The 26,777-nt window shown below is 39.5% G+C and overlaps 1 protein-coding gene and 1 long non-coding RNA gene across 2 annotated transcripts in view; one reads left to right on the top strand and one right to left on the bottom strand.

Moving 5' to 3' along the window:
- Positions 1 to 12,287, bottom strand: part of LOC109388473 (uncharacterized) — a 94,373-nt gene extending 82,086 nt beyond the window's left edge. Inside the window, exon 1 of the long non-coding RNA XR_002125220.1 lies at positions 12,180 to 12,287. This is a non-coding gene — a long non-coding RNA (uncharacterized LOC109388473). The remainder of the gene's footprint in view (positions 1 to 12,179) is intronic.
- Positions 12,288 to 12,304: 17 nt separating this feature from the next.
- On the top strand, positions 12,305 to 21,828 carry RFXAP (regulatory factor X associated protein). The gene is made up of 3 exons (XM_019653192.1): positions 12,305 to 13,074; positions 17,508 to 17,615; positions 20,395 to 21,828. The coding sequence occupies exons 1-3, from the start codon at positions 12,592 to 12,594 to the stop codon at positions 20,503 to 20,505; spliced, it is 702 nt and encodes a 233-aa protein (XP_019508737.1). The 5' UTR covers positions 12,305 to 12,591; the 3' UTR covers positions 20,506 to 21,828.
- The last annotated feature ends 4,949 nt before the right edge of the window (positions 21,829 to 26,777 follow it).

Genomic DNA, 26,777 nt, shown 5'->3' with positions numbered 1-26,777 from the left:
ATAATCACAGGGTGGTCATTTTGCTGTAGACACTAGTAAAGATATTTTACACCTATTATTTTATTTAATCTCTTCAATCACTTATGAAGTAAAGGCTATTATTAATCTGATTTCATTGATGAGGATATTGGTATAGAGCAGCGGTTCTCAACCTTCCTAATGCTGCGACCCCTTAATAAAGTTCCTCATGTTGTGGTGACCCCCAACCATAAAATTATTTTCGTTGCTACTCTATATTTATGAATCATAATGTAAATATCTTTTTGTTTTCCAATGGTATTAGGCGACCCCTGTGAAAGGGTCGTTCGACCCCCAGAGGGGTCACGACCCACAGGTTGAGAGCCGCTGGTATAGAGGCTCAGTAACCTGGAAAAGGACATACTGCTAACAAATGGCAACATTAGCATATCTACATGGCAAAGGATAAAATTAAATCCCTACCTCATACAAAAGAAAAATAAATTTTACATGGATTAAAGATATAAAAATGAAAAGCATTACCATATATTTTAGAAGAAAATACTTTGTTTAACAAAATATTTCTTAACCAAGATAGAAAAGGCACTGAGTATAAAGGAAAAGATGGATACATTTGATGTCATTAAATATAAGAGCTTCTATACACCAAAATCAAAATAAGTGTATTAAATACATCAGTACCAAAGTAAAAAGGCAACCAGACTAGGAGAGAAAATTTATAATCCAGACTGATCTTCAGCCCGTATGCACTGGGAAAGTCATAGCTATATTTACAATAACTCAGCACCAGTTTTGGTGAATAGAAGCTGCTCTGAGCTCCCCTAAAACTCCTTCTCCTGGCTTTCCAGCCCTTTCAGCTCCCAGACTTATACATGATCCAGCAAGGGTCTCAAGTCACTCTAATTATTGGAAATTTTGATGTCATCAATGAAAAATAAATACTAAATTTAAAATGCTGCAAAAACAATGAGCTATATCTTTCAAGCCATTATGTGAAAAGTTCCTTCTTTTTATTCCATTTATAAATATTTTAATTTATATTTGGTATATTAATATGTGTTTTTAAATATACAGAAAAATTAAAAGACTAGGACAATAAACACTCATATCCCCACTACCTAGATTCATGAATTATAAGTAGTTTGCCATAATTTCTTCTTATATGTATGTATATTTTGGCTAAAATATTTCAAAGTAAAATGTAGATATGCTATTCTACCTTTAAATTCTCAAGCATAAATCTCCTAAATATAAGGATATGCTCTTACATATAACCATGTCATTATCACATCTAAAAAATTTGGAATTAATGAGACAAGTAACGAGTTAACAGGAGCGGGCTTGTGAGCTGGCAGGATGGGACAGGCAAAGAGTTAACAGGAGTGAGTTACTTTGTTAAAGAAAAATACAAAACAATTTTATCATATTGAGAAAATATCCATGTACGAATATGTACAAGTATATGGTATTAAACACCGGCATGGAGTTATTGCCCAGCTAAAAACTATCAGACAATTACTTTTCCCGTTTTTTTTTTATTTTAGAAAAATTAAGGACTTCTGATATTGATACTTGGTTAATAAAACCTAGCATCTTAACTGAATTCTTCTGCTGAATTTCAGTGGCACTTAAAGTTGTATTCTAAAGATATTTTTGTTCTTCTTCCAGGGGATATAGCCCTGAAGTTAATATATTCATTTTCCTCTTGTTTGAATATGTGAGATAATAGCTCCTAAAAAGCAATGGTGAATGTATATAGATGATGTAAATACCCATGTGTTTTTCACCCTTATTTGTAAAAGCACTTCCAACAATGGTCCTCCCTGTCTTTTAGTTTTGTTTGTATGACTTCTTAGGTGATTCAATAATTTTTTAAGAAAGTCCTGTTCCCTGGGTTTAGAAAGCACTCATGAGACCAAGCTGAAGTTACCCCACACAAGGGGAGTCAAACAGTCCTACAGAATAAGTAGACTTTCCCTGACCCCGATCCACACGAACGCTTCCCTAAAAGTCAACCAGGCTCGGACTAGCAATCCTAAAATAACCTCATGTAGAGGCAGGTCAAACCCTTCTGGTTGTATAGAGGTACTCTTCCACCATCTAAGAAGTTCACAGAAGTTCTAGAAATGAAGCATATGCTGATCTGTAAGGTATCAGTAAAGCACTGGAGATTTCATTCTAGAAGAAATGTTGGTTGCATTCTGAGCACTTTAAAGGACAAAGTCAGCCAATAAGATGGGCTGAGGCATATGTAAGGAGTTCCTGGACATCAAAGAGCCTCCTGTGACCTCTCAGGACTCTTGGGATGACCCAGGTTCTGGCCACATGATTGACAACATGCAAACTTTTGAGCCATTCCCACACAAAATAGGTGGCTCATTGCTTCACTGAACATACCAGAGCAGTGAGAGTCAAGAGTGCCGAAATTCTCCTCCAAAAGAAAAACAGAAGAGTCCTCAGGGGATGGCTGCCAATCATTGGCTTGCTCCACAAACCACAGAACTAAAGACGGTGACTGCTATTTTGCTCAAAGTACGTAATTTAAAAAGACTGGTGTAAAAAGAGGAAAGGGTAATGATGCAAAACAAGCAACATCTTGACTATATCCTCAGATGACCAGGATCACCAGCAATGGTAAGCAAACATTTAAATAGTTTCCCAAATTTAGGTATTTACATGCCATTCTTCATCCCAAACTATTCTGGGGCTGCTTAGCTGTTTGCCTCTGTCCTCTCTGTCTTTGCTCCCCTAGCAGAAGGCTAATACATTGGCTTAGCCCAGAGAGTGACCCTACCCAAATTTTCAATGCGTTAGGTTTCCAGTGCCTGACTTTTTATAGAAAATCATAGTTTTGGAGGCAGACTCTTTGGCCCACAGGATAAAGATGTTTCCCATACCTCACAAGAACACGTGAGCTGTATTTAGACTGTAAGCAAGTCCACGGATGGCATGGAGTCAGCGTCCATCATGTTGTCTTAGGAGTTGCAGGACCAATTCCCTTCAGATGCTGGACGGATTCCAGGAGACTCTCCTCTTTAAGTGCATCTCCAGGGAGGCATTTCTTTCAATGGCTCGAGTCTACCTTCCATTTCTGTCATCCAGAGTAATGATTATGGCATGTTGTGCTGTTTCCAAGTCATCATTTTCTTGTCCCCAGCTTCCTGACATATTTCTGTAATTAACCTTGAACCACATTTGTCTGTACAAGATCATCCTCTAGAGCTCAGATCTCCTGGGAGCTTTCACAAGATTGCATTTCAGAATTTTTCTTGATCATGTCTACCTCCATATGAAGTCCATTATTTTCGGTCAGGAGGTCCCTATTCCCAGTTAATTTGTTCTGTCCATGTTTCCAATCCTGCTTTCCTCTTGGAATCCTCATATTCATTGCCCTCTGCATATATGTCATAGCAGATCTTCCTAAAAGGTCATGTCTAAAAGAGATAAAAGTCCTCTTCCTGAAGTCCTCCACTATGTAACTAACGAAGAAATCAGTCTCCTTGCATGTAGCTTCCAGGCTCAGCATGCAAGAACTCTCTGGTGGAAATGAGGAGTCTAAAATATTGTTATTATATTTTTATTATACCCAAATTCAGTATGGTCCCAAACTATTACCTCTCTCATTTAGTGCATATCATTAAGTGCTGTCTGTACAGACCCGATGACAGTGACAGTAACCTTAACTGAAGGCACTGGGGATGTAGTGGCGGTGAATGGTACATAAACCGGACTTGGAAATCAGGGTGTCTTAGCATTAGAGCCCTCCTGCATGAAAAATGGCAGGGATGAGTGAGACAGTAACAGTGACGATGAAAAATATGGGTATATGGACAATCTAAGTGGCACAAGCTATGATTTACAAAATTACAACAATAACTACTTCCCTTCCTGTGGTCTCACAGTTCCCAGTGAGCCCCAAAGACAAGGACAACTGGTGTTAAGTGTTCACACTTAGGTGCCAGGTACCACAACACCTGTATGGTCCCAAGCTGGTTCTGTAACTTAAAACCCATCCGAACTACTAGCCCCCCATCTTCATATAAGAGAAGTTGAGAGTGACAAAAGTAGAAGATATGAATAGGATTTCCTTTAAGGGAGTTGCAGGTAAAGGGTGCATTTCCCTTCTTGCATCTTTCAAGATAAATGTGGAGAGCTTAAAAAGAACATGTCAGAGAAATTGCACACATGTACCTTAGAGTTCAGGTGATGACAGGGACTGTTGCCAGAATCTTCCTAAAAAATGTCTAAAGGTGAGAGACTGGTTGAACCTGTCTCGATAACAGGGTGAAAAGGTAGGAATAGCAGGAACCAGCGACTCTTCCATCCCTGGTGGGGCAAGGTACCTGGGCTTCAAAGGACTGTGAGCTGAGGTATGGTGATACACACAAGGAGAAAGATGCTAAGGAAAGGGCATCCCCAAGTCAGGGGAATAGAATTCACTGAAGCCCCACCAGAAGGAAAGCCAGCATGTGTGCATGAAGGGCCCCAACAGCAGATTTTAGTAACAGCCGCCATGTAAGGTTTTGTTCTTCAGCTTTAGCTCCCCCCATCCCCGTGTTTTTAGCAATGCTTTTCAGGAGTGTTCCTACTGCCTACTTTGCTGATGCATTAAGCATCATGACAAGAAAGTGTAGGACCAGCTAATCTTAAAACAAAACATCTTACTCATCCTAAAAACAGCTTAAATAAACTCAATCATGAAGCCTCCAGGAGTTTTCCAGGTCCTTCCTGTCTCCTCTCATAGCTCACAAAGGATGAGAAGGGAATCTGTTTCTCGGCGGAACCCAGACTTTTACTGCCATAGCAAACAGGTCCAGTTGTCAGCTGTGGGCTCAAGTGGATCAAATCCTGCTTCTCATTGTTCTTCCAGTCACACTATTTGTCTGAGACCAAATTTATCTGATACTTAGAAGTTTTTTTTTTGTTGTTGTTGTTGTTTAGGAAAAGTTCCCCTGCTTATATTCAAATGAGGATTCAGCTTGGTAGTGTGGGTACCTGATAACATCACAACAATTATGAATACATGTCATGTGGTGACAGGAGACCTCTCCTTGTAAAAAAAAAAAAAAACCAGAGGAGTATTTTCCTGTTATCCTGTATTCTATTAACATATGGACAATACATTTTTTGACATTTGTGTTAGGCTATATTCAAGGATGATGTAGGGTATGAAAGATCAAAAACAAAGGCACTCGAGCTCTGGCTGAAGTAAAAACATCAGGCACTAATATCTAGGAATATTTTGTCCCCTGAAAGTACTCTACTCTCACACTAATAACATAAATATAAAAGTGTTATTTAGCCAGTATCTCTTTGAAATCCTGTTTTAAAGGAGGTTATCTCTTGGCTCGTCTAAACAAAATCCAAACAATGCATCTAAAAAATCTCAGTGCAGTCTGTTTTTTTGCTATAGTCACACATTATCTACAAACTGATAAGTATAAGAAATACACATATGGGCTCGAAAATAAACTCTATGTTAGTTTTATTTTCTTAATATGTCTCTTCCTTTCCTGGAAATACACAATAAATTATTTTTAAAAAACAGACTTTTATTAAAATACTAATATAAAATATAGCATTTAATATAAATTAATATGAATAAATTTATCATAGAAGAACCAGGGTTCTCACTGGGAAGAAAGAAAATACTAATGTGGAATGGTGGAAGGTAAGGAAGTCTCCTGGGGGGTAGGTCTCAAACTGAAGTTATCAGTAATCAGTATGAACTCATGGTTAGATAGATAGATAATTGTAGATATAGATATACATAAAGACATATATGTATATATTTTTTTTCTCTCCTTTTATTTCTATCTGCTGAAAGTGCCTAGCAGCAATGAGCACGCCTAGCACCCAAGTCTTGGTTTCTAGATGTAAAGGAACCAAAAGTCCTTGGAGAAGTGAGAAAAGGGTGATTCCAGGACTAGGGTTGGGAAGGTCTGTGTCTGGAATATCTTATTGTTTCAGAAAGTTAGGAAGCATACAAAAGGACACAGGAGCCAGCTTGCAGGGTTACTACAAGCCAAATCTAGAATGATTTGAGCAGCAACATCCACAAGGTAAGTAATGGAATGTAATCCATTAAATAAAATAGAAATCCATGAATCCACACTGATAATAAATAAGCAATAAATAAATATATGAAGTAAAAGGAAGGGTTCTTCTATACAGCAAAATACCAACTCATAGATATAGAAGAAGTGTAGAGTTGAAAACTTATCATTTTTCAGTGACCACAGCAGAGATTCATTCAGGCAAGAGTCATCAATCAATGTTACATATTTATAATGCGTAGTACAGTTAGATACTTTATTTTCTTCTGAAGTAATAAAAAAATTCCAGGGGCCGGCTGAGTGGCTCAGTTGGTTAAGAGCCTGCTCAAGAGTGTGAGCTGTGAGCATCAGGGTTGCTGGTTCGATTCCCACATGGGCCAATGACGCTGCGCCTGAGTTGAGCTGCCGCTGAGCTGCCAATAGGTGGCAGGGTGGCTCAGCTGGTGAGCGCACATGCTCCTAACAATAAGGCTGCTTGTTCGAGATGGTGGGCTACACCTGCCCGCAACTAAAGACTAAACTCGGCACCTTGAGCTGAGCTGCCGCTTGGGTGGCTCAAGGGATAGAGCGCGCGCTCTTAACAACAAGGCTGCTAGTTCGACTCCCACATGGGATGGTGGATATGCCAGGGGTCTGCAAACTGCGCCTCATGAGCCACATGTAGCTCTTTGGGTACGTTCCATCTCAAAACTTTGCCAACCCCTAGAGGAGCCAATACTGTCCCTCGCAACAATTTAAAAATTATTCAAGAGCCATAAATATATTTTTACAAATTAGGAAAATTTAAAGTAATATTATAAATGAAACCATAAGTTTTATTTTCAATTTTACTTCAGAGCCACATGTACATACCCAAAGAGCTGCACGTGGCTCATGAGCCGCAGTTTGCTGACCCCTGGCAGCTCTTCCGTCTCAAAAGTTTGCCAACCCCTGGGCTACGCCCACCCACAACTAAGACTGAACTCGGCACCCTGAGCTGAGCTGCCACCCGAATGGCTCAGTGGATAGAGTGTTTGCTCTTAACAAGGCTGCTGGTTTGACTCCCGCATGGGATGGTGGCTACGCTCACCCGCAATTAATTGAACATCCGCAATTAATTGAACACAGCACCTTGAGCTGAGTGGCATGACTGGACTTGGAGCTGAGCTTGCTGTGCCCTCCACAACTAAGATTGAAGGACCACAACTTGGCTGTTGCCCTTCCCCAATTCCCCAACACTGTTCCCCTCCCCCAATTCCCCAATAAAATCTTTTAAAAAAGAAAGAAAATCAAAGGCCTAAGATTTATTACTATACAAGTTTTCTTAGATATAAATGAGGATTATAACAGATTTTAAGAGCACTCTACTATGTTGTAATCACAATGATAAAGTTCTGTTTTGGTGAGAATTGGTACTCGGTGAACATCAGGTTTTTTATTTTGTTTTGTTTTTAAGATTTTATTGAGGAACTGGGGGAGGGAAACAGCGTTGGGGAATCAGGGAAGGGGAACAGACAAGTAGCTGTCCTTTTGTTCTTCAGTCTAGTTGTGGAGGACATCGCTTCACTGGCCCATGTTGGTATTATCATTGCGCTCTTCCTGGGTGAGGCAGATGGGTCGCCAGCCACTGGACAGCTGCTCACGGAGGCTCTTGGCAGCTCACATAGGCTGCCAGCTGCTCACGCTGGCTGCCAGCCATGTACCGCAGTTTATGGCAGCCCATTGCAGCCTACGCCATCACCGGTGACTCATGGCAGCCCAGCTCCAGGTCGAGCTGTTGTTCACCATCTTAGCTGTAGAGGACGCAGCATCACTGGCCCTCATGTGGGATCCAAACCAGGGCCCTGCTGCTCAGAGCTGGCGTCCCAAGCCAACTCTTAACCAACATGCCACTTGGCCCACCCAGAACATCAGGTTTTATAATATGAAAGAACACCTATGGTGATTTAAAAAGAAAATTAGAATGGTTCCTTTTTTCAACCCTGACACATAGTATATTTTATTTTTCAGAGAAGCATAATACTATTGACTGAAAGTGAGAAAGGAAGAAAAAAATAAGCCAGAGAAGGGGAAATTTTCTAAAGAGTTTGAAATACAGAAAAAAGTTGAGGACCTTTGGCTCTAGGCTTAAAATAATGTTATTTGAATTAAGAATCACATAAAAATTAATCATACATCATTTTCTTTAGCAAAAGCAGAAGTCTGAGGCAGAGTTAAATTACATTAACATTGAGAAAGGAGAATTAAAGCAGTACGACAGAAGTCCTTTGGTCCCTGTGGGCCTACATCCCCTGTTAAGGGAAACTGCAGGTCACATCTCCATGGCAACCAAGTTCTGTATAAAGGGATTCCACCTCTAACCACAGCTGGCTCAGGAATGGGCACTTTACCCCTAATATGATATAGACTATCCATCGGCCTTCCCAGGGATCTCTCACCAGCCCAGCAATAAGAACAACCTAGACAAAACAAATCCTGGGGATATGAATTGAACCCTGAAGAAATGCAACCAGTGAGCAGAAATTGAAACCAGAGGTCCTAAGGAATTGCAGAACTTGAAACCCATCAATGGCCACTGTATCATTCAGAGTTCCAGCAGGAAACAGAAGACACAGATGGCTCAAAGGAAGAGACTTTAATCAAGGACTATTTGCAGAAATGCAGGCAGGGTTAAGAGAACAAATAAGGAAGGATGAGGTCACCCAGAATGGTAGCAAAAGCCATTACTACCCTGGGCTTGAAGGGACCGGAGGCAGAAATAGTGTTACTAGAGCCCAGTGAGACCTGGAAATGTATTACAGGGTCCCTCAGCAGGAGCCGTAGCCTTGGAGAGATATAGATACTGTCAGACATGAGAAGCAGAGCCAGGAAGAGGGAAGAAATACTCTTAACTTCTCACCCCCTCTTGTCCTCTGGTGACCCACTCATTAGCCAGGCCCAGTGGGAAGCCAGCCACGAGGGGAGTCCTGGTATGGGTCAGCCCCCACAGCACAGAAAACTGCAGAGGAAAGTGTGTACATCTGGAGATCACACAGAGGCCAACCAGAAAGCCTCACGCAGGCCAAAGTCACGAAGGATGTGAAACAGCTGGTAGAAAGAGGAAAACTGTCCAGATAGAAGCAAATGACTTGAGAGAAATAAAGGTGGAGAGAGTAGCCAGGCCCTAGTGCTGCCTTGTTTCTGATGCCTTTCTGGTCCAGTTCTATCATTTCACTGCAATACCAACTCACCCCCCAAAGCTTGAGTCCCTTTAATAGGACTCTCTTCCTTGCAACCAGAAAAGCCCATGTTAACCAAACATCATCCAAAGAAAAGAAGCACTTCTTCATCTCACTGTTTTCTATTTAAAGGGAATTTTTTAATAATAAATAAACACCGTTTTCAAACACAGAAAAAGGAATATGCATGGTTATAGAGATGTAGAAAAGAGATAAGCAGAGAAGATGAGGAAGCCCACACAGAATTTACACAATGCTTTGTCTCAGTAGTAAGTCTTCAAAGAAGATTCAAATGGACAGAATCTACATGAAATAATGACAGTAGTAACAATGCTGAAATTTTGTTTTGACTATAATTGGAGTTTCTACCATCTAAAAAATACCATATATGTAAAATCTTACTGGTTGGTGACAAATGCACTATGTGTATAAATCCTTGAGCTAGGGTATCTGTATATATAAGTCTGCCAGATTACATTTTAGCTATAACAGATAATTCAACGGTTCTCAGCCCTGATTATATATTAGAATTACCTGGAGATCTTTTTAAAAAGTCTGCCTGCCTGGGTCCATGCCAAACTAACTGAATCAACATCCCAAGGGGTGGCCTAAGCACAGTAAAAGGTCATTACAGTTTATTACATTCTAAACCTGGAAAGAGCTTACTCATTTAGAGTCCCAACTTGATCATTTGATAGTTGATAAAGTAAGGCCCAGAAAGTCCTGGTCCCTGCCTGGTAGGTTGCACTGACACCTAGAGACAAAGCCAGGTCTAGAACCCAAAAGTCTTGCATCCATCTGGGCTCCGTTCATCCTGATTCATTCATTTGTTAATATATTCACTCAGGAAATATTCTGAGGGCCCATTATGTGTTAAGCACAGGATAATAAAACTGTTGCCATTATGGAACATTGTTGGAAATAAAAGTGTCCATCAACTAGCCAATGGATAAATGATACAATGAAAAACTATTCAGCAATAAAAAGGAACAAATTACTGATACAATCAACAAAGTGGATGAATCTCAAAAACATCATGTCAAGTGAAAAAAACAAGTGCAAAGGACTACATATTGTGTAATTACATTTATATGAAATGTCCAGAAAAGGCAAATCTGCAGTGACAGCAAGTAGATTAGTGGCTCCCTGGGGCTGGGAAAAGGAGCAGAGATTGATGGGGAATGAACAGGAAGGATCTTTTGTAGGGTGATGGAAATGTTCTGAAACTGAATTGAGATGATGGTTGCATAACTTCATAAATTTACTAAAAATCATTATGTTGTATACTTTCTATGGGTAGATTTCATGGTATGCGAATTACATCTCAATAAAACTTTAAAAAAGGGCCGGTCGAGTGGCTCAATTGGTTTAGAGCTCGCTCAAGAGTTTGAGCTCTGAGGAACAGCGGTTCAATTCCCGGCCTGAGCTGAGCTGCCACTGAGCTGCCAAAAGGTGGAAGGATGGTCCAGCTAAAAAAACAAAAACAAAAACTTAAAAAAAAAAAAAGCTTTCTGTAATTTATTGAACATTGTAACAGGAATTTGTACTAGGATTTAAACAGTAATTTGTACTAGGATTTAAACAGTACTGCTTTCATTGGTATGCTGGTAAAATTTTTTTTAAAAGATTAGAATGTTCAGCTCATGATTGACAAATAATAATAAAATATACAATACTCTTTATCATAAATTCTACTCACCCATACTTCAGTATGACCTGCTATTTCTTGGAAAATCCACTATCAGTTTTTATAATTATTTCATAAACAATAGTGTCAAAAATTCAAACTATAAATAAATGCTGGATTTCTGTCCAAGTTAGCAAAGAACTTGCTTTATTACTGAGAAAGAGTATAGTTCTAACATGAATGTCGGCTGATATTTTTTTTTGCAGTAAACCGAAATGAAACAATAAAGATTTATGCCAGAACTTCACTCATTCTTCAATAATTGTAAGCAACCTCTTTGTTGAAATCATGATAGTTTTCAAAAACTGAAAGAATATTTCTTCAATTTCGGAAGGCTACTGACAATGTGACAGCCATAGACATGAAACATTTTAATTTAATCTTCATTAACATCTTTACTATTACTTTCTTAAGCATGCAAACAATAAGTAAAGCTCTGCTTAGTAGCATTTGACAATTTCCATGGTGTACATACACCCACCGTGGCTGGTGTCAAGCTACCAACGTGACATCACTGAATGCAGAGTTGAGAAGAGATGTGCAGTATCACACCACTAAATAGTGTTTCCACATACAGATCCGATAGACATAATCTTATAAGAGTAGCTAATAGTAAAACATAATAAAAACAATTAGAAAGTGATGAGTTGGGTTTTTTTAACCTTTGTTTTTAATATAATTAAATTGTAAGTTTATATAATTTAACTTTTAATAATGGCAGTGTTTAATTTACAGCTCATTAAATTCCTGACATTTTAACAGCTGGCTCTCATCACCCAGCTCTAACACACCACTGACTGCCTGTTTTATCAATGAGAAAACTGAAGCTCTGAGAGGCTGTCACTAACTAGCCCTGGTCACACATGACCGTGCCACTCAGGTCTGTTTTATTCTAAAACTTCTCCTTTTCACTGTGCCTCTCTTTAAAATATAACTGGTGATCTACCCAAACACCATAATATGAATGGATGTATCATTTGTTGGACAGTCATTGCTTTCCTTTCCAATAGGTGAAGTGGAAAACGACTAGGCCAGGAGGAAGAAATAAACGAAAAGAGAACATCTACTTGACAGCTGTGTTCAGGACATGGCAGGACCTCCAGGACCCTCCCGGGATTTGGCTAAATCAAGATTTAGCAACCAGCAATTGCACAATTGGTAGAAATGATAGGTCGTTCATTGTTTTTTAAACTTTTGTCAGTCGATGTTCCTTTTCACCCATTTTCACTGTATTTAATAAAAAAGTTACTTAAGACTTACCTCCGAGTCCCTAGGACCTGCACTTGCGCAGTGAGTCCCGCGGGTGGACGCTCAGCCCCGCCCCTCAGAGACGCCGGCTTCCCTGACAGGCACGAGACGGAAAGACGCTACCGCGCAGGCTGCGGCCGCGCAGGCGCGGTCGGGGAGCTTTCCGGGAGTCGGCACCTTTACCTCTCGCGTGTTTTGGGTCGTTGGTTTGCGAAGTTCCGTTGAGCCCGGCGAATACTTGAAAAGCTGGGGTCGTGGACCCCCGTCAGGTCTCAGCAGCACGGAGGTGCAGGGTGTCGCCGAGGGGGCGGGGCCGGGCGCCGCCAGCGGCGCGCTCTGCCCCGGGGCCCCCGGCCCTGCTCCGGGCCCGGCCCTGGCTCCAGCCCACGTCCCGGCCGCGGCCTCGCAGTTCACCCTGCTGGTGATGCACCCCTGTGGGGGGCAGGACGAGGCCGCGGCCGACGGCGTCCTGAGGCCAGCGCCGGCCCTGGGGTGCAGCGCGGGCGCGGGCAAGCCTGTGAGATACCTGTGTGAAGCGGCAGGGGACGGCGAGGAGGAGGCAGGGGAGGACGAGGCCGACCTGCTGGACACCTCGGACCCCCCGGGGGGAGGCGAGAGCACCGCGAGCTTGGAGGACCTGGAGGATGAGGAGACCCACTCCGGGGGCGAGGGCGGCAGCGGGGGAGCCCGGAGACGGGGCAGCGGTGGGGGCGGCATGAGCAAGACCTGCACCTACGAGGGCTGCAGCGAAACCACGAGCCAGGTGGCCAAGCAGCGCAAGCCGTGGATGTGCAAGAAGCACCGCAACAAGATGTACAAAGACAAGTACAAAAAGAAGAAAAGCGACCAGGCTCTGAACTGCGGCGGGGCCGCCCCGGCTGGCAGCGTGGGAAACGTCAAACTGGAGGTATCGGACCTTAGCTGGGGTCTTGGGGGGGAGGTGGAAGAACAGCCCCACGCTGTGCCAGCGGCATTTCCAGCGCCTGCCCACTGGCCCCTCGACGGGCCGGGTTGCTGTGGCTGGACCGGAGGCTGAGCGTTAACGAGTGCTTGTTCTAAATTAAAGTTTACACAAACGTGTGCAAAGCCTTCACAGTTCTGTGGCATCCGTGTGATAGATGAATCCATTTCAATGAAAATGATGGTACACGTCAGAAGAGCTGTCATTTCTAAAGGAGCAGGTAAGAAACTTAGGAACCTAGATGAAATTAGTACTTTGGAGAAGGTAGTCTCTGTTTTCACTACCCTATTTCAGTATCCTGTTTTGAGTATTCCCAATTCTTAGTACCCTGTTCCCAGTACCTTTATATGTAATACCCTGTGCTTAGTCCCCTGTTCTCAGCACCTCTGTACTCAATACCTTGTTCTCAGTATCCCTATTCTTAGTACCCTGTTCACACTACCTTTTTGTGAAAGAACTTAATAACAATGGGGTGTAAGCCTCAGAAGACTTTTAGATTGTTGGCTTTGAACTGTGTTGAAGCCAGTCCTCTGCAGTGGACTTCTGACTGCAAATCTCCATTATGTTGGCTGTGTGGCCTTGAACAGGTTATTAAACTCTTTTAAGCTTCAGCCTCTTCATCTGTAAACTGGGTATTAAAATAGTACCTGCTTCATAATGTTACTGTGACTATGTGAGGTATTCCATATTGAGTGTTCACACAGTGTCCTGCAGCTAGTAAAAGTCGATAATAATAAGCCTTAGCCATTATTATGGTTGTTGTTAGTGGTGTTCTTTGAGGTTGTTACAGATAAGCAGATACTTCATGCTGTGTGTTTTTCTCCTTTTAATAAAAGCTATAACTTTTCAGTGCAAAGAAAAATTGAATTTTGTTAAAAGTGATCCAGAAAATAATTTTTAAAACTGAAAGCTGTCCTAGGATGTATTTTGAGTCTTTAAATTTCTTAGTTTTTGGCTGGACTTGAACAGGTGCCTCGTTGCTCAAATATTAGATTTTGCAATAGTTTACAAATGTAATGTTCTAAGTATTTCTAACATCTGCAGTCACCAACATGTCACATTTAATTCACACTGATTAGGTTCTGAGTGACTTCTCATTCCTTATTATCCCACTGAGTCTTAATCTGTTTAGGGTAAAAGGACTCCTTTGAGACTCTTAACGAAACCTCATGAACCCTTTTTCCAGAATAATGCACATATGTAGTTATTTAATTTTGCATATACATTCATGGAGCCCCTCTGGATCTTAAGTTTAAAACCTCCTCTATCCATATCCTTGTAAAATAATAAATTTTACCAAATCTTGGATTACAAGGCATTATGGAAATAAGTATCTCACTTATTACAGAATGAAAGTTAGTAAGGGTGGTCAGTGTATCCCTTTTGTATGTTCCAAAGGTACCCATTCACTTCAGAATTGTTTACAGAGAGAGAAGATAATCTAATTCTTTTCAAGAAAGAAGTTATTTGCCTATAGCTTTCTTTTTTAAAATGGTCCAGCATTTCTACAGTTTGAAGAAAATGTATAAAAGGTAAATTGATACTGAGATTCTTTCCCTGCACCCCCACAAAAAAGGACCTTAATAATTTTCCTATTCTAAAATAATTTGTGTGATTTTTTTTTTAGGGATGAAATGTAATTGCTATAAGCAAGAAATTATAGCATACTATACTATTTGTCTTATGTTATGGGACACTTTACCAGTTCTGAGGAGATTACAAGAGCTGTATGTCTTTATTCAACTGAGTATAAAGAAAATAACAGTGACAGTCAGGATATAATAAAGGCATCTACAGAACTGCTTTAGTGGTGGAGAGGACATATCATTGTAGGCTGAGACACTCTGAGAAGGCTTTCAGAGAAAATATGTCAGTTTAAGCCAGAAAAAGCGGCTAACAGTTTATGCTTAATCAGCTAAGTTTCTTATGTGCCAGACACTCTGCTAAGCTGTCAATGGAGCCTCACACCATTCAGCAATGAGATGGGTACTATGTTTTACATATGTGGCAACTGAGGCACAGAGAGGGTAAGTAACTTGGCCTACGTCACACAGCCAGCAAGAACTCATACCCAAGCAATTTGATTCTAGAGCCTTACTCTTACCCCCACACTATACTGCTTCCCTAGAAATTTGGTAGGTAAAAAGAAAGAGATGCACAGCTTTGTAAAGAAATACAGGGAATACAGGAGACACTTTTGGTATGACAGCTAGTGGACCAATGTAGCTAAAGTGGAAACTTTTTGTGAAAAATTCATGACAGATAAATTTGGAAAGAGCATTTGTGGCCAATTTTTGTATGGTATTGAATGCCAGGCTTATGGAGTTTGGATTTGGAGTCTTTAAATGTAGGTTTCTATTTAGAGAGGACCAGGGGCTCCTACTCTGATGGGTGGATTAATGTCGAGGGTCTGTAGATTTATTAGAGACTATTTAGGAGATCAGTAAGTCTTGTGGGTTTTCTGCCATAGTTTGAACAGCACAATTAGAAATTAAGATACGTAGAATCAGTATTTCTGATTTTAAGTCTACATAAGGAACAAATGCATATAACATTTAGTCCATGTATCTAAAAATTGTTCCATATAAGAGACACATAAAGGAGCAAGGGATAAAGGAATTGACCTGTGGCATTGTGAACATTATCACTTACTATCTAAAAAGCTATCATTTAGAAGAGGCAGTAGATTTATTTTGTATAATTTTGAAGTAACTAGAATTCAGTGAAAATCACAAGAGATACATTATTTCAGCTGAACCTAAGTAAAAGCCACCTACATGTTAGAGCTATTCAAAACCAAATGGGATTCCTCAAAAGTTAGTAAGTTCCTTAGAACAAAAAGCGTTTAAAATCTTTGAAGAGAGAATTACAATATTTATAGAAGTTTGGGCTAGATGACTCAAGGTTATTTCCACTACAAGCTTCTATGACTTTGTGATATTAACATTCTGACTTTACATAACATTTGTCGGGGTTGAGAGAATACAGGGTACTCTGCCATCAAGCCAATTACAGCATTTCATTTCTTGTACACATAAAAATGAAACAGTCCCACAGAATGGTGGCTACCAGTGAGGAAGGGGGTTGGGGACGGGGGATGGGGGTGAAGGGAATAAAAGGGGTCAAATATATGGTGATGGGAGATTGGACTTCAGGTGGTAAGCACACAATAGATGTATTATAAAGTTGTACACCTGAAATTCACATAATATTAACCAATGTTATCTCAATAGATTTAATTTCCTATAAATAAGCTAACCTGATGGGAAGAGAGGAAGGGGGAAATTATTTTTGCTTTCTTTGGGTAGTAGAATACTTTCTTACAGTTTTTCTTAACATTTTGAAACCTAAAATGTTTAGGGATTGAACATTTAACAGGTTGGTAAACTTCTCATAACGAAAGAGTTAAAGGGGATATTCTAATAGACAACTTAGAGGTTGGTAGAGAGAAGACCAAGAGAGAAAAAACCCCAGCTTTTATAATAACCTAAATGAAGAGCCAAAGAGATGAATAAATTCATATAAGGCATGGCTTCATAACAAAACACTAATAGTTTTATATTTGTTTAGTCAGGTTTTTTGGATGTGGTCAATATTGTATTGTGTTTTTTATAAGAGAATGTTTCAATCAACTACAACACTATTTTGTTATGCCAGGAAAATTTAAGTGTTTAAGATTCTATCAAATAACTGTGGGTACATCTTTGGTAGGAAGTGCTACTGATTTGGGGGTAATGATGTCTCAGGGCTTGGTGTTATTTTAGGACTTACCTATTTTGTTTAATACTAGTGTTTTCCAGTCTTTGAAAACCAGTTTTTCATTTTTCTCCTAATGACTTCTAAATTTTGAAAGCTTTGTCTATCAGTGGTTTCCTTTTTCAATATTTTACTCTTCCCCCTCTTATTTTTTGTTGTTAATGGAGCAAAAATATATCAATTAGAATGTCTCATTAGCAATATGTAAGTTGCCTGTGAGTTCATATATTCCATACAAAGGCAGGCAGACTTAGTTTTGGCCTGGATAGCTTTCTGTGAAGAGAATGTTCAGTTTCTACGTGGCTTTTTAATAGTATTGAAAAGAGCTCACAGGTAACTCTTTGCTTCTCCACTACCACCTCTGCCTCACTACTGACTTTAAGACTGCAAGAGACTGAAGATCCCTGGTTGGGAATCCTGGAGGGAGAGAGAGGACTGTCACATAAAATTAACTGCCAACACTTTGCCTATGACTTAATATGGGACTTTCCCAAAATCCCACAGGGACTGGACAAGAAGGAAGAGAAGCAAAGACCTGTTCATTACATCACTGAAATGCATATAATCATGGATTATTATGTTATGTTAACTCTTGATCCTATTTGTATTTTTATTTATCCCAGGAAAGTGCAGATAACATACTCTCCATTGTTAAACAAAGAACGGGATCTTTTGGCGATCGTCCTGCAAAACCTACTCTTTTAGAACAAGTGTTAAACCAAAAAAGACTGGTAAGTATCTGGAAAGTAGTTACAAATCTAGTAACAAAAGTTGTTTGTTATCAATGGAACTATTTAGTTTTTTGAAATTTGTTAAAATGGCCGTCAGAATGGAATTGTGCCTCTGCCAGTACACTCCGGAATCTCTTAATGCGCTCCTGAGACTATATGAGCAGGAACACCTTTAATCCTGTATCTTCACTGACTAGAGCCTGAATATCTGAGCAAGATGAGATTTTGAAACAAACTCTCCTTGTACTGAATTCTGGGGTTTGTGAAATAATACCGTAATGGTACTGAGGTATGATTAGACCATATTTAATAAGGATCTCTATTATAAATTTGATATCAAAACTCAGAAAAGGAAGACTATTCAGTAAATACTAGAATAATTGGGTCATAATTTGAGGACAAAAAAATTTAACTTGTTATGTCACACTATACATCAAAACAAGTTCCTGGTAAAGATATTTAAAATAAAAAAAAAATAGAATTGGGATTTTCTCAAAAACGAAATGAGAAAATTTTAGTTAAAAAAAAATAGACAAAAAGTACAAATTAGTCATGGGGATGTAAAGTACAGGATAGGGAATATAGTCAATAATAATGTAATAGCTATGTATGGTGCCAGGTGGGTACTAGATTTATAGGGGGATCACTTCATAAATTATATAAATGTCTAACCACTATGCTCTATACCTGTAACTAATATAATATTGAATGTCAACTGTAAATGAAAACTTAAATAAAAAAAAATTAAAAGTAAGACAAAATTTCAAAGAAAATATTGCAAATTTGACTACATAAAAATGAATCCTAAAGTCAAAAATGGTAAAAATAAAAATGCAAACTTCAAAATAACATAGGATTAAAAAAAAATGATGTATAGGAAAATTATTTGCAACAAATATAAAAGAACGATGGTTAATATGGTTTTTATTTTTATTATATAAAATACGAATTGCTGAGGAAACAATTTTGACCTTTAATATACATTGCAAAAGATATAACAAGAAAAAAAGCAGAAATACTACCATCAAATGATACGGAACAGTATTCAATATCATAATATTGATAACAATAAACAACAACAGTAAGTGAAAATAAGTTAAATAATAACACACAATGATGGTGAGAGTTCCATGAAATGGGCACTCTTATTCTGTTGATGGCATCATGTATTGGCACAACACTTCTAGAAAACAGCTGGCACTGTGTTTCAGGAGTTTTTAACGTGGTCATCCCCTTTGACTCAGAAATCCTATTTAATGTGAAAACATTCGAAGGAAATAAATCCTAAATATGGATAAAGTTAAGCATAAGGGTGTTGCCAGAAATGTATTTATTAAAAATAGTAAAAGAGTAGTGTAAACAACCTAAATGTTAAAAAGTTTCATAACAATTAAGAAGACTGTTGGGGCCGGCCGAGTGGCTCAGTTGGTTAAGAGTTAGCTTAAAAGCATGAGCCCTGAGCAACAGGGCCGCCAGTTTGATTCCCACATGGGCCAGAGACACTGCGCCCAAGCTGAGCTGTCGCTGAGCTGCCAATAGGTGGCAGGATGGCTCAGATGGTGAGAGCACGTGCTCCTAACAACAAGACTGCCTGTTCGATGGTGGGCTACACCTGCCCTCAACTAAGACTGAACTTGGTACCTTGAGCTGAGCTGCCACCAGGATGGCTCAGTGGATAGAGTGTGCGCTCTTAACAACAAGGCTCCTGGTTTGACTCCCACATGGGATGGTGGCTACGCCCACCCACAACTAACATTGTAACACAGCACCTTGAACTTAGAGGCCATGAGCTGCTGATGGGCAACCAGATGGCAGCTGGCGCCCTCCACAACAAAGATTGAAGAACAACAACTTGGCTGGTCCCCTTCCCCAATTCCCCAATTTAAAAAAAGAAAAAGACTGTTGTACATTTACTTATTAGAACGTTGGGCCGTCTTTAGAAATAAGTTTTACACAAAACTATTAAATAGAAAATATATTATGCTACAGTGTTAAATTTTAAAATCAGTATTTAATGATAGTATTTCAACTTTATTCAGCTTATCTTTTTTAATTTCTTGGAGCCAGTTTGTTTCTTCATCAATTTTTATATGCATAATATTATAACAAAAACATATTAACCATAGTCTATTATATTTGTTATACGATTACAACTATATTTAAAACTTAAACATGGTAAATGTAGAAAAAGGCATTGGTGATTTTAAATCCATTGTATTCTGTTCTCAACTTTTGGTAATGTACCTATCTGTACAAACACGTACATACATGCACACACAATTTTTAATTTCTTCAGAAAGACTTAGTAGGCAGGTTAGAGAAACTTGAGGAAACACGTGTTCCAGTACTAGTATTAAATGTATTTCCAAAGTAGCATTTAACCGCCATTTTCACATGGGGCCTGTTTTCATTTCTTTTTCTTTCTTGCTGTAATCCTGGGCCAGTACTATTCTTGGCTGTTTGCCCTTAGGTTCCGTAGAGAGTATATATACTGGCATATAGTATAAAGCATTTCCTTTGTGTGCAAAGTCACCAGTAAGATCAGGTTTCACCCATTATTTTGGTGTTTTAGTATTTTGATGTATGACATCCAATTTTACTAATTTACAATTTAATCACAGTGCATCAGATTTAAATTCAATTTAGGCATGTTTTATTTTCTAAGCACACTGTGTCTTGTGTTAGGGACACCTCAGAGTAATTTCATAGTATGAGTACAATCTAATCCCTTAAGAATTGTGCTATTAATAATTGTTTTTTTCTTTGTTTTCTTTTTAAGTCATTACTAAGAAGTCCAGAAGTGGTGCAGTTTTTACAGAAACAACAACAACTATTAAATCAGCAAGTTTTGGAGCAAAGACAACAGCAGTTTCCAGGAACATCGGTGTGAGGAAATTTATTAAGAAGATCTACATGATTTTTTATCTTATTGTAGTAGATGAACATATTTTTATACTAAAGATAAGTGGGGCAAGATATGCCAGTAGAACATAAACATTTTCCTGTAAATGTATGTGTGCATTTGGGGATAAATAAGTATTGCACTTTGTGCATCTGGTCCTTTCAGATCACCATGAATTTGAAGAAACCAGCGTGTCTTTCCAAAATAATATTTAATTACAATGTATTTTAAACAAAGTGTTCTTCAGTCATTGTTACTGAAGGTAATGAGGCAGTTACTTTCTGTGGAAGTCACAAAGTTCATAGATATTAATCTTGGATCATCTAGCTCAGTGGTTCTCATCTTGGGACAGTTAGAAATGTATGGGTATGTTTTTTAGTTGTCACAGTGACCGTGAAAACTGCTGGCTTTTAGTGAATGGCCAGGAACGCTAAATTTCTGCAGTTTCTAGAATGGTCCCACACAACTGAGAATTATCTTACAATATCAGTAACATTCCTATTAAGAAACACTGGTAGCTACTTTGATAAAATGTAGTTGGGACACTTAGAACTGGGTTCGCATAGTAACCTTTTCCTTGCAGCTAAGACTGGAGCTGTTGAAGAGGTAAGCATACTTTACGTCTATAGGGAAAGTTAAATTGTTAAATATCTGTGAAATGAGGGTGTGCATCTCTTCAGAGATGTGCTGGTAAAATCCGAGAGCGGGCTTAACTGGGTACACCGGGATGAATGCATCTCCTATGTTGGCTTCTCTGCTTCACGTTACCTGTTAGTGTTGATCACTTTTTAAGCAGACACCCTTGTGTGTTGAATCTGTGAATAGTATAGTATATCTCATCCCACCACTGCCAAGACAAAATTATTTTTTTAATACTTATTTCTTCTTCAAAAAGAGATCCCAGAAATAAACCCAACACTCCAGCATTTTGTCAATGTTTTTCGAAACTGAGCTGTTTTAAGACCATGTTTTTCCTAAGTAATGTTCAAAGAATAATGGGTAATCTCTATAGATACTTTTGTCTTTTATTTTCTCCTAGGAAAACTTTTAAAAGTCAAACCTACCAATAAAAGTAACAAAGTATTTCCAATGTTAGGACAATAAATGTATGTCTCAAATTTAACTGCAAAAATGTGTTAGTTTCTTGGTAGTTAAGTTCTGAAACACATATCAAGTTAAACTTAGTCACTACTGTTCTGAGAAATATTTAAGAATCTTTTTGTTCATTTTTTTATGTGTTTTATACCTTCATATGTGTGCAAAAACGCATTTACCAAAATTACTCATTAAAGTCAAGTTGTTGATCTTTCACTTGTGTGGTCACTTACTCAGTGTAGTTGCTTCACACTGGATGCAGAGGAATTCATCTACATTTGTTATTAATAGTTTTGTGTTCTCTTACTTATGGTGTTAGGAGCTTTATGAATCCCTGGAGTGTAAGTTAACTTTTATGGCCAAAAATATCAACTGTGCTTCGTCAAATGGAAGAGGAGAAATAGGAAAGGAGGGAAAGTCATAGGCCAGTGAGAGCTGAATTAAAAGAGACTGAATTTTTTATAAAACAGTAAGGTTTTATTTGGGGTCAATTTATTGCAGTATGTCCCAATTTTTTACCCCTCAATGTAGTCATGACTTTTGCAATGTGACTTTGTCATTCCTCCCACCAAGAGGACAATTATTTACCTACCCTTTAAATCTGGAGGACTGACCTTGTGACTTGTTTTGGCCAATAGAATGCAGAGAAAGAATATTATGCTGGCTCTGGGTAGATGTCCAAAGGTTTTGAACACTTCCACTTGTTCTTTTTGAACCCTACCCTGCCACCATGGTAACAAGCCCCACCTAGCCTAGCCTGCTGGATAATGAGACACGTGGCCAGTCGCCTCTGTTGTACCAGCCAGTAGCGGGTAAGCAGCCAGATATGTGAGTGAAGCCATAGACTAGCTATCCCCCAGCCAGCCTGCCAGCTGACTATACATAGAGACATTTGATCCCCACTGACATCCAGGCCTAGCCCAGACTGGCAGAACCACCCAGCTGACTGGTGGACTTGTGAGCAATAATGAGTGCTTATGATGTAAGCCAGAGTTTTGGGGTGGTTCATTATGTAGCATTCTTGAGACAGTAGGTAACTAGTTACACATAGCTGAATAGTTATTGCTGCATAATAATTCACCCCAAAATTTAGTGGCTTAAAACCACAATTTATTATAATTTCTCATAGATCTATATATGATACTATTGGTATTAAATAGCTGTGTGAATGCTTTCAAACTAGGTGTGGTAGACTGCACTTTCCAAAGATGGCACAACACAGCCTCCCACCCCACAAGCTCTTATGCAATGTGGCTGGTTAAAAACTGGATTTTATTTTCTACCCTTTTGAATCTGGGCAGGCTCTGTGACTGCTTTAACAGACTATGGCAGAAGTGATGCAGTGCTAGTTCACTTGAGGCTAGAGGAAAGGAGATATAGTAAGTATAGATGCAGTATATTTATAGTGATAAGAACAGAAAGGAATTCACAGATTCCATTTTCCAGCAAGTTATCTGCTAATATGGAGTGGGGGAGTTGATAGTAAAAGGCTTCAGGAAAAAGGGAACAATTTAGCAAGATACACTGAAGTCAATAAGACAGATAACTAGTAGCTAGTAACCTGACTAATAGTTCCCTAATACCATTTTCCCTTCTTTCATAATAACAGAATTTTGGGTTGGAAACATCACCACACAACAGTATGGCTGATTCTCACATAAGATCATGCCAAAGAATCCAGAGACGAATGATTTGTGGATGATTATAAAAAATAACAAGGGTCGGCCGAGTGGCTCATTGATTAAGAGTTGGCTTGGGATGCCAGTTCTGAGCAGCAGGGCCCCGGTTCGGATCCCACATATGAGGGCCAGTGATGCTGCCCTCTACAGCTAAGATGCTGAAAACAGCTCGACCTGGAGTTGGCTGCCATGAGTTGCCAGCAACGGCATAGGCTGCCGTGGGGCTGCCGTGGGCTGCCGTGAGCTGCCGTGAGCGGCTGTACAGTGGCCAGTGACCGACTGCCTCATCTGGGAAGAGCGCAATGATAATACCAACATGGCCCAGTGAAGCGACGTCTTCCACAACTAGGCTGAGGAACAAAAGAACAGCAGCTTGTCTGTTCCCCTCCCCCGATTCCCCAACACTGTTTCCTCCCCCAAGTTCCCCAATAAAATCTTTAAAAAATATATATACAAAAGCAGGTGAAACTATTATTGTTAGAACACAGAGGAGTGGCCATTTGGAGGGGTACAGAGCCTAAAAGGCGGGTTCTGGGGTTCTGGTAATACCTGTTCTTGCATTGGATGCTGGTTATGAACGTGTGTCCAACTGTTAATGATAGTTCAGAATGCTATGCATTTGTTGTTTTTGCACTTTTCAGTATATATTTTTATTTCAATTTAAAATAAAATAGGGTTATTTGTCAACTGCCCTTGCAGCTGGCTGTGGCCACACGAGTAGGCTATAGCCAGTGGGACATGAGCAGAAATGATGTGTGCAGCTTCCAGCTGGTGCCCTGAAAAAGGGAGCAGACAGCCCATTTCACCTCTTCCGTCATCCTGCTGCTTGGAATAGGACAAAGCAGCGGATCATCTGTAGGCCATATGAAGGTAGTTCACTGGGGAAAGTGGGACGAGATAGAAGGAGCCTGTGTCTTTGGATGGCCTCAGGGAGCAGAGCCACCATCCTAGCCTGGGACCCCGTTTTGGGACTACTTTGTGAAAGAAAGAATATCTTGTGTCTGCCATAGTTATTATGATGTCCCTGTTACATCCAGCCAAATCTATTCCTAAATAATGCTATGGGTAAAAGGATTGGCAAGTGGCATAAAGATTTGGCCTCCTAGAAACCAGGACTCTGTAATGACAGCCTGCAGTTATGTGACACTATTTCACAGGGCTCAACCAGCCATAGTAGCAGGAAAGGTAGATTGCAAGCTTGATCTCAGATTCATTAGTGGCAGAAGAGGATGGGGAAGTTAGGATGCTTTTGAGACAGTACTTTCAGTAATAAAAGATGGACCTCTGGTAGCAGAAAAGAAACGAGGCTAAACAGGGAAGGGAGTTTTCTATGGCATTGTACGTAGAGCAAGTGTAGGGAGGATGAGAGAGCATGATATATGTAAGCTAGAAAAACTAGCAGTATTCATTACAATGAATTAGTGACTACCCCAATCTTTATTAAACTCTGTAACAGCATGTAAATCAAACTCTTTGAAATTCTCAGTTATAAAACTATCCCCAGGCTTGCACTTAAGAGCGCGATTTGGAGGGAGTGAATAAACAAGCCTGTTGGATTTGATGACAGAAAAATTACTCCAGAAGAGCTCACTTCACGGTGAAACCCAGTGATTTTGCTTCAGCTTATCCACTGGCAGCTCTAGGGTATTGCAAAAACTTGCTGGAAAGTGGTAATAAAGGGAAAAGGAAAGAAAGAAAACTATTTAAAAGTTGTTTTGCCTCAGGAGTAGTTAATCCAAACTACCATAGAAAAAAAGGAGACAACCAACTAACTAGATGGCCCTCAAATGAAGTATCTGTCAAAGGCATTATTGGCCAAAAATTATAAGTGGACTATGGTTAAAGACTTAATTATGAAAAGGCAAATGCACAGGATCATAACTAATGTTACCAAAAATTACATATAAAGTACATACATGCTTGTATACAAAATTGAAAGTTGCATCTATAAAGGGAAGATTGGGGCATTGGTGGCATAGGTTAGGACAGGGGTTGGCAAACGGGCTCGCGAGCCACATGCGGCTCTTTGGCTATGTTCCGCCTCAAAAGTTTGCCGGCCCCTGGAAGAGCCAATCCTGTCCCTCACAACAATTTAAAAATTATTTGAGAGCCATAAATATATTTTTACATAATCACCATTATGTGAATAATATCCTTTAAAATTTTTATAAATGAAACTAGGGTAGTTTTATTTTCATTTTCAATTTTACTTCAGAGCCTGCGGCTTGCTAGCCACAGTTTGCTGACCCCTGGAGGCTCTCCCGTCTCAAAAGCTTACCGACCCCTGGGTTAGGAAAATGGGGAGATCAGTGATTGGGAGACCATCTTTTATCAAAATAATCCTTTGTACTGCTTGAATTTTTACCATGCATGTATGTCCTTTTCAAAAATGTTTTTCTTACTACAAACTGATATCCTGTTATTGAGAAGGGTGGGCAGCTTATGCTTTTTCCTTTGCTTTCTATTTCAGTTTATGGGAAGAAATATGTTTTTACTAATGAATCTTTTTTTCCGTATACATAGCACTTGCTTATAGTGCAATTTCCTTTCTGGAGTTTATCACCTATTCTGACCCAAAATGTATACTTCTCTATTGGAGGGGCATGAAGAAAGCGTAAAGACAACATGACAAAATGATACCAATTTTCTAGCACTTTATAACTTTCAAAACAGTTCTGCATAACTACTTGGTCTTCACAATAATCCCATAGTGTGTGCACGACAATTATTATTTGATAGCTGCAAAGGGAGGCAGGCTTGCAGACGCTAAGCTGTTTGCTCAGGATCCCTCAGCAACTGGACTTGAATCCAGGCCTGTGCCTGCGTTACTTCCTGCACACGGCTGTAAGCGTGACCCATGTGAGTGGGCGTGGTGAGGCCAGTGCCCTTTAAATATGACTTCAGCATGTGACAATGGCTGCAACATCACTGGGCCATAAGAATAAAACCTTTGCAAATTAAGCCTTGAGATTTGGAATGTTTTAAAAGACAAATTTTATTTAAACTGACCACAATTATGTTCCTTTAGAAAGCATTTTCATAGGTCCTCATTCATTTGAATCTCAAAACACAGCAAGGCAAGTATTATTGTCCCTGTTTTGGGATAAGGAAAGAAACTTGGAGAAGTGAAGTGATTTATAAAACAGGTGTTACTGTTAGAGACAGAGTCAAGATTTAAACCAACATCTTCTGTCTCCATAAATGGTGCTTTTGCTATAGTAGGATGTTGTTGCTGAAGTGGGGGCTAACACCTTTAAGCACACGGTTTTGAGTACAGTAGGCACTTCAGTAAATGTTAATTGTTTAAGCTTTCTTTATGCACACACATATATAATTTTATATAACGAAACAATGTAACCATTGTATATACTGAAAGGTTTTTGTTTAGGTTCCCCCTTTTGTTCCTGGTTTTGGTTCTCCCACCCTCTGTCTTCCAAGCACTGCCTAACTTCCAGGTAAACCTGTGTCAGCTATCCAGCATGTATT

This window comes from Hipposideros armiger, unplaced genomic scaffold (genome assembly GCF_001890085.2).
Source record: "Hipposideros armiger isolate ML-2016 unplaced genomic scaffold, ASM189008v1 scaffold_198, whole genome shotgun sequence".
In the NCBI taxonomy this organism is placed as follows: Eukaryota; Metazoa; Chordata; class Mammalia; order Chiroptera; family Hipposideridae; genus Hipposideros; species Hipposideros armiger.
This window is presented reverse-complemented; position numbering and strand designations above follow the sequence as displayed.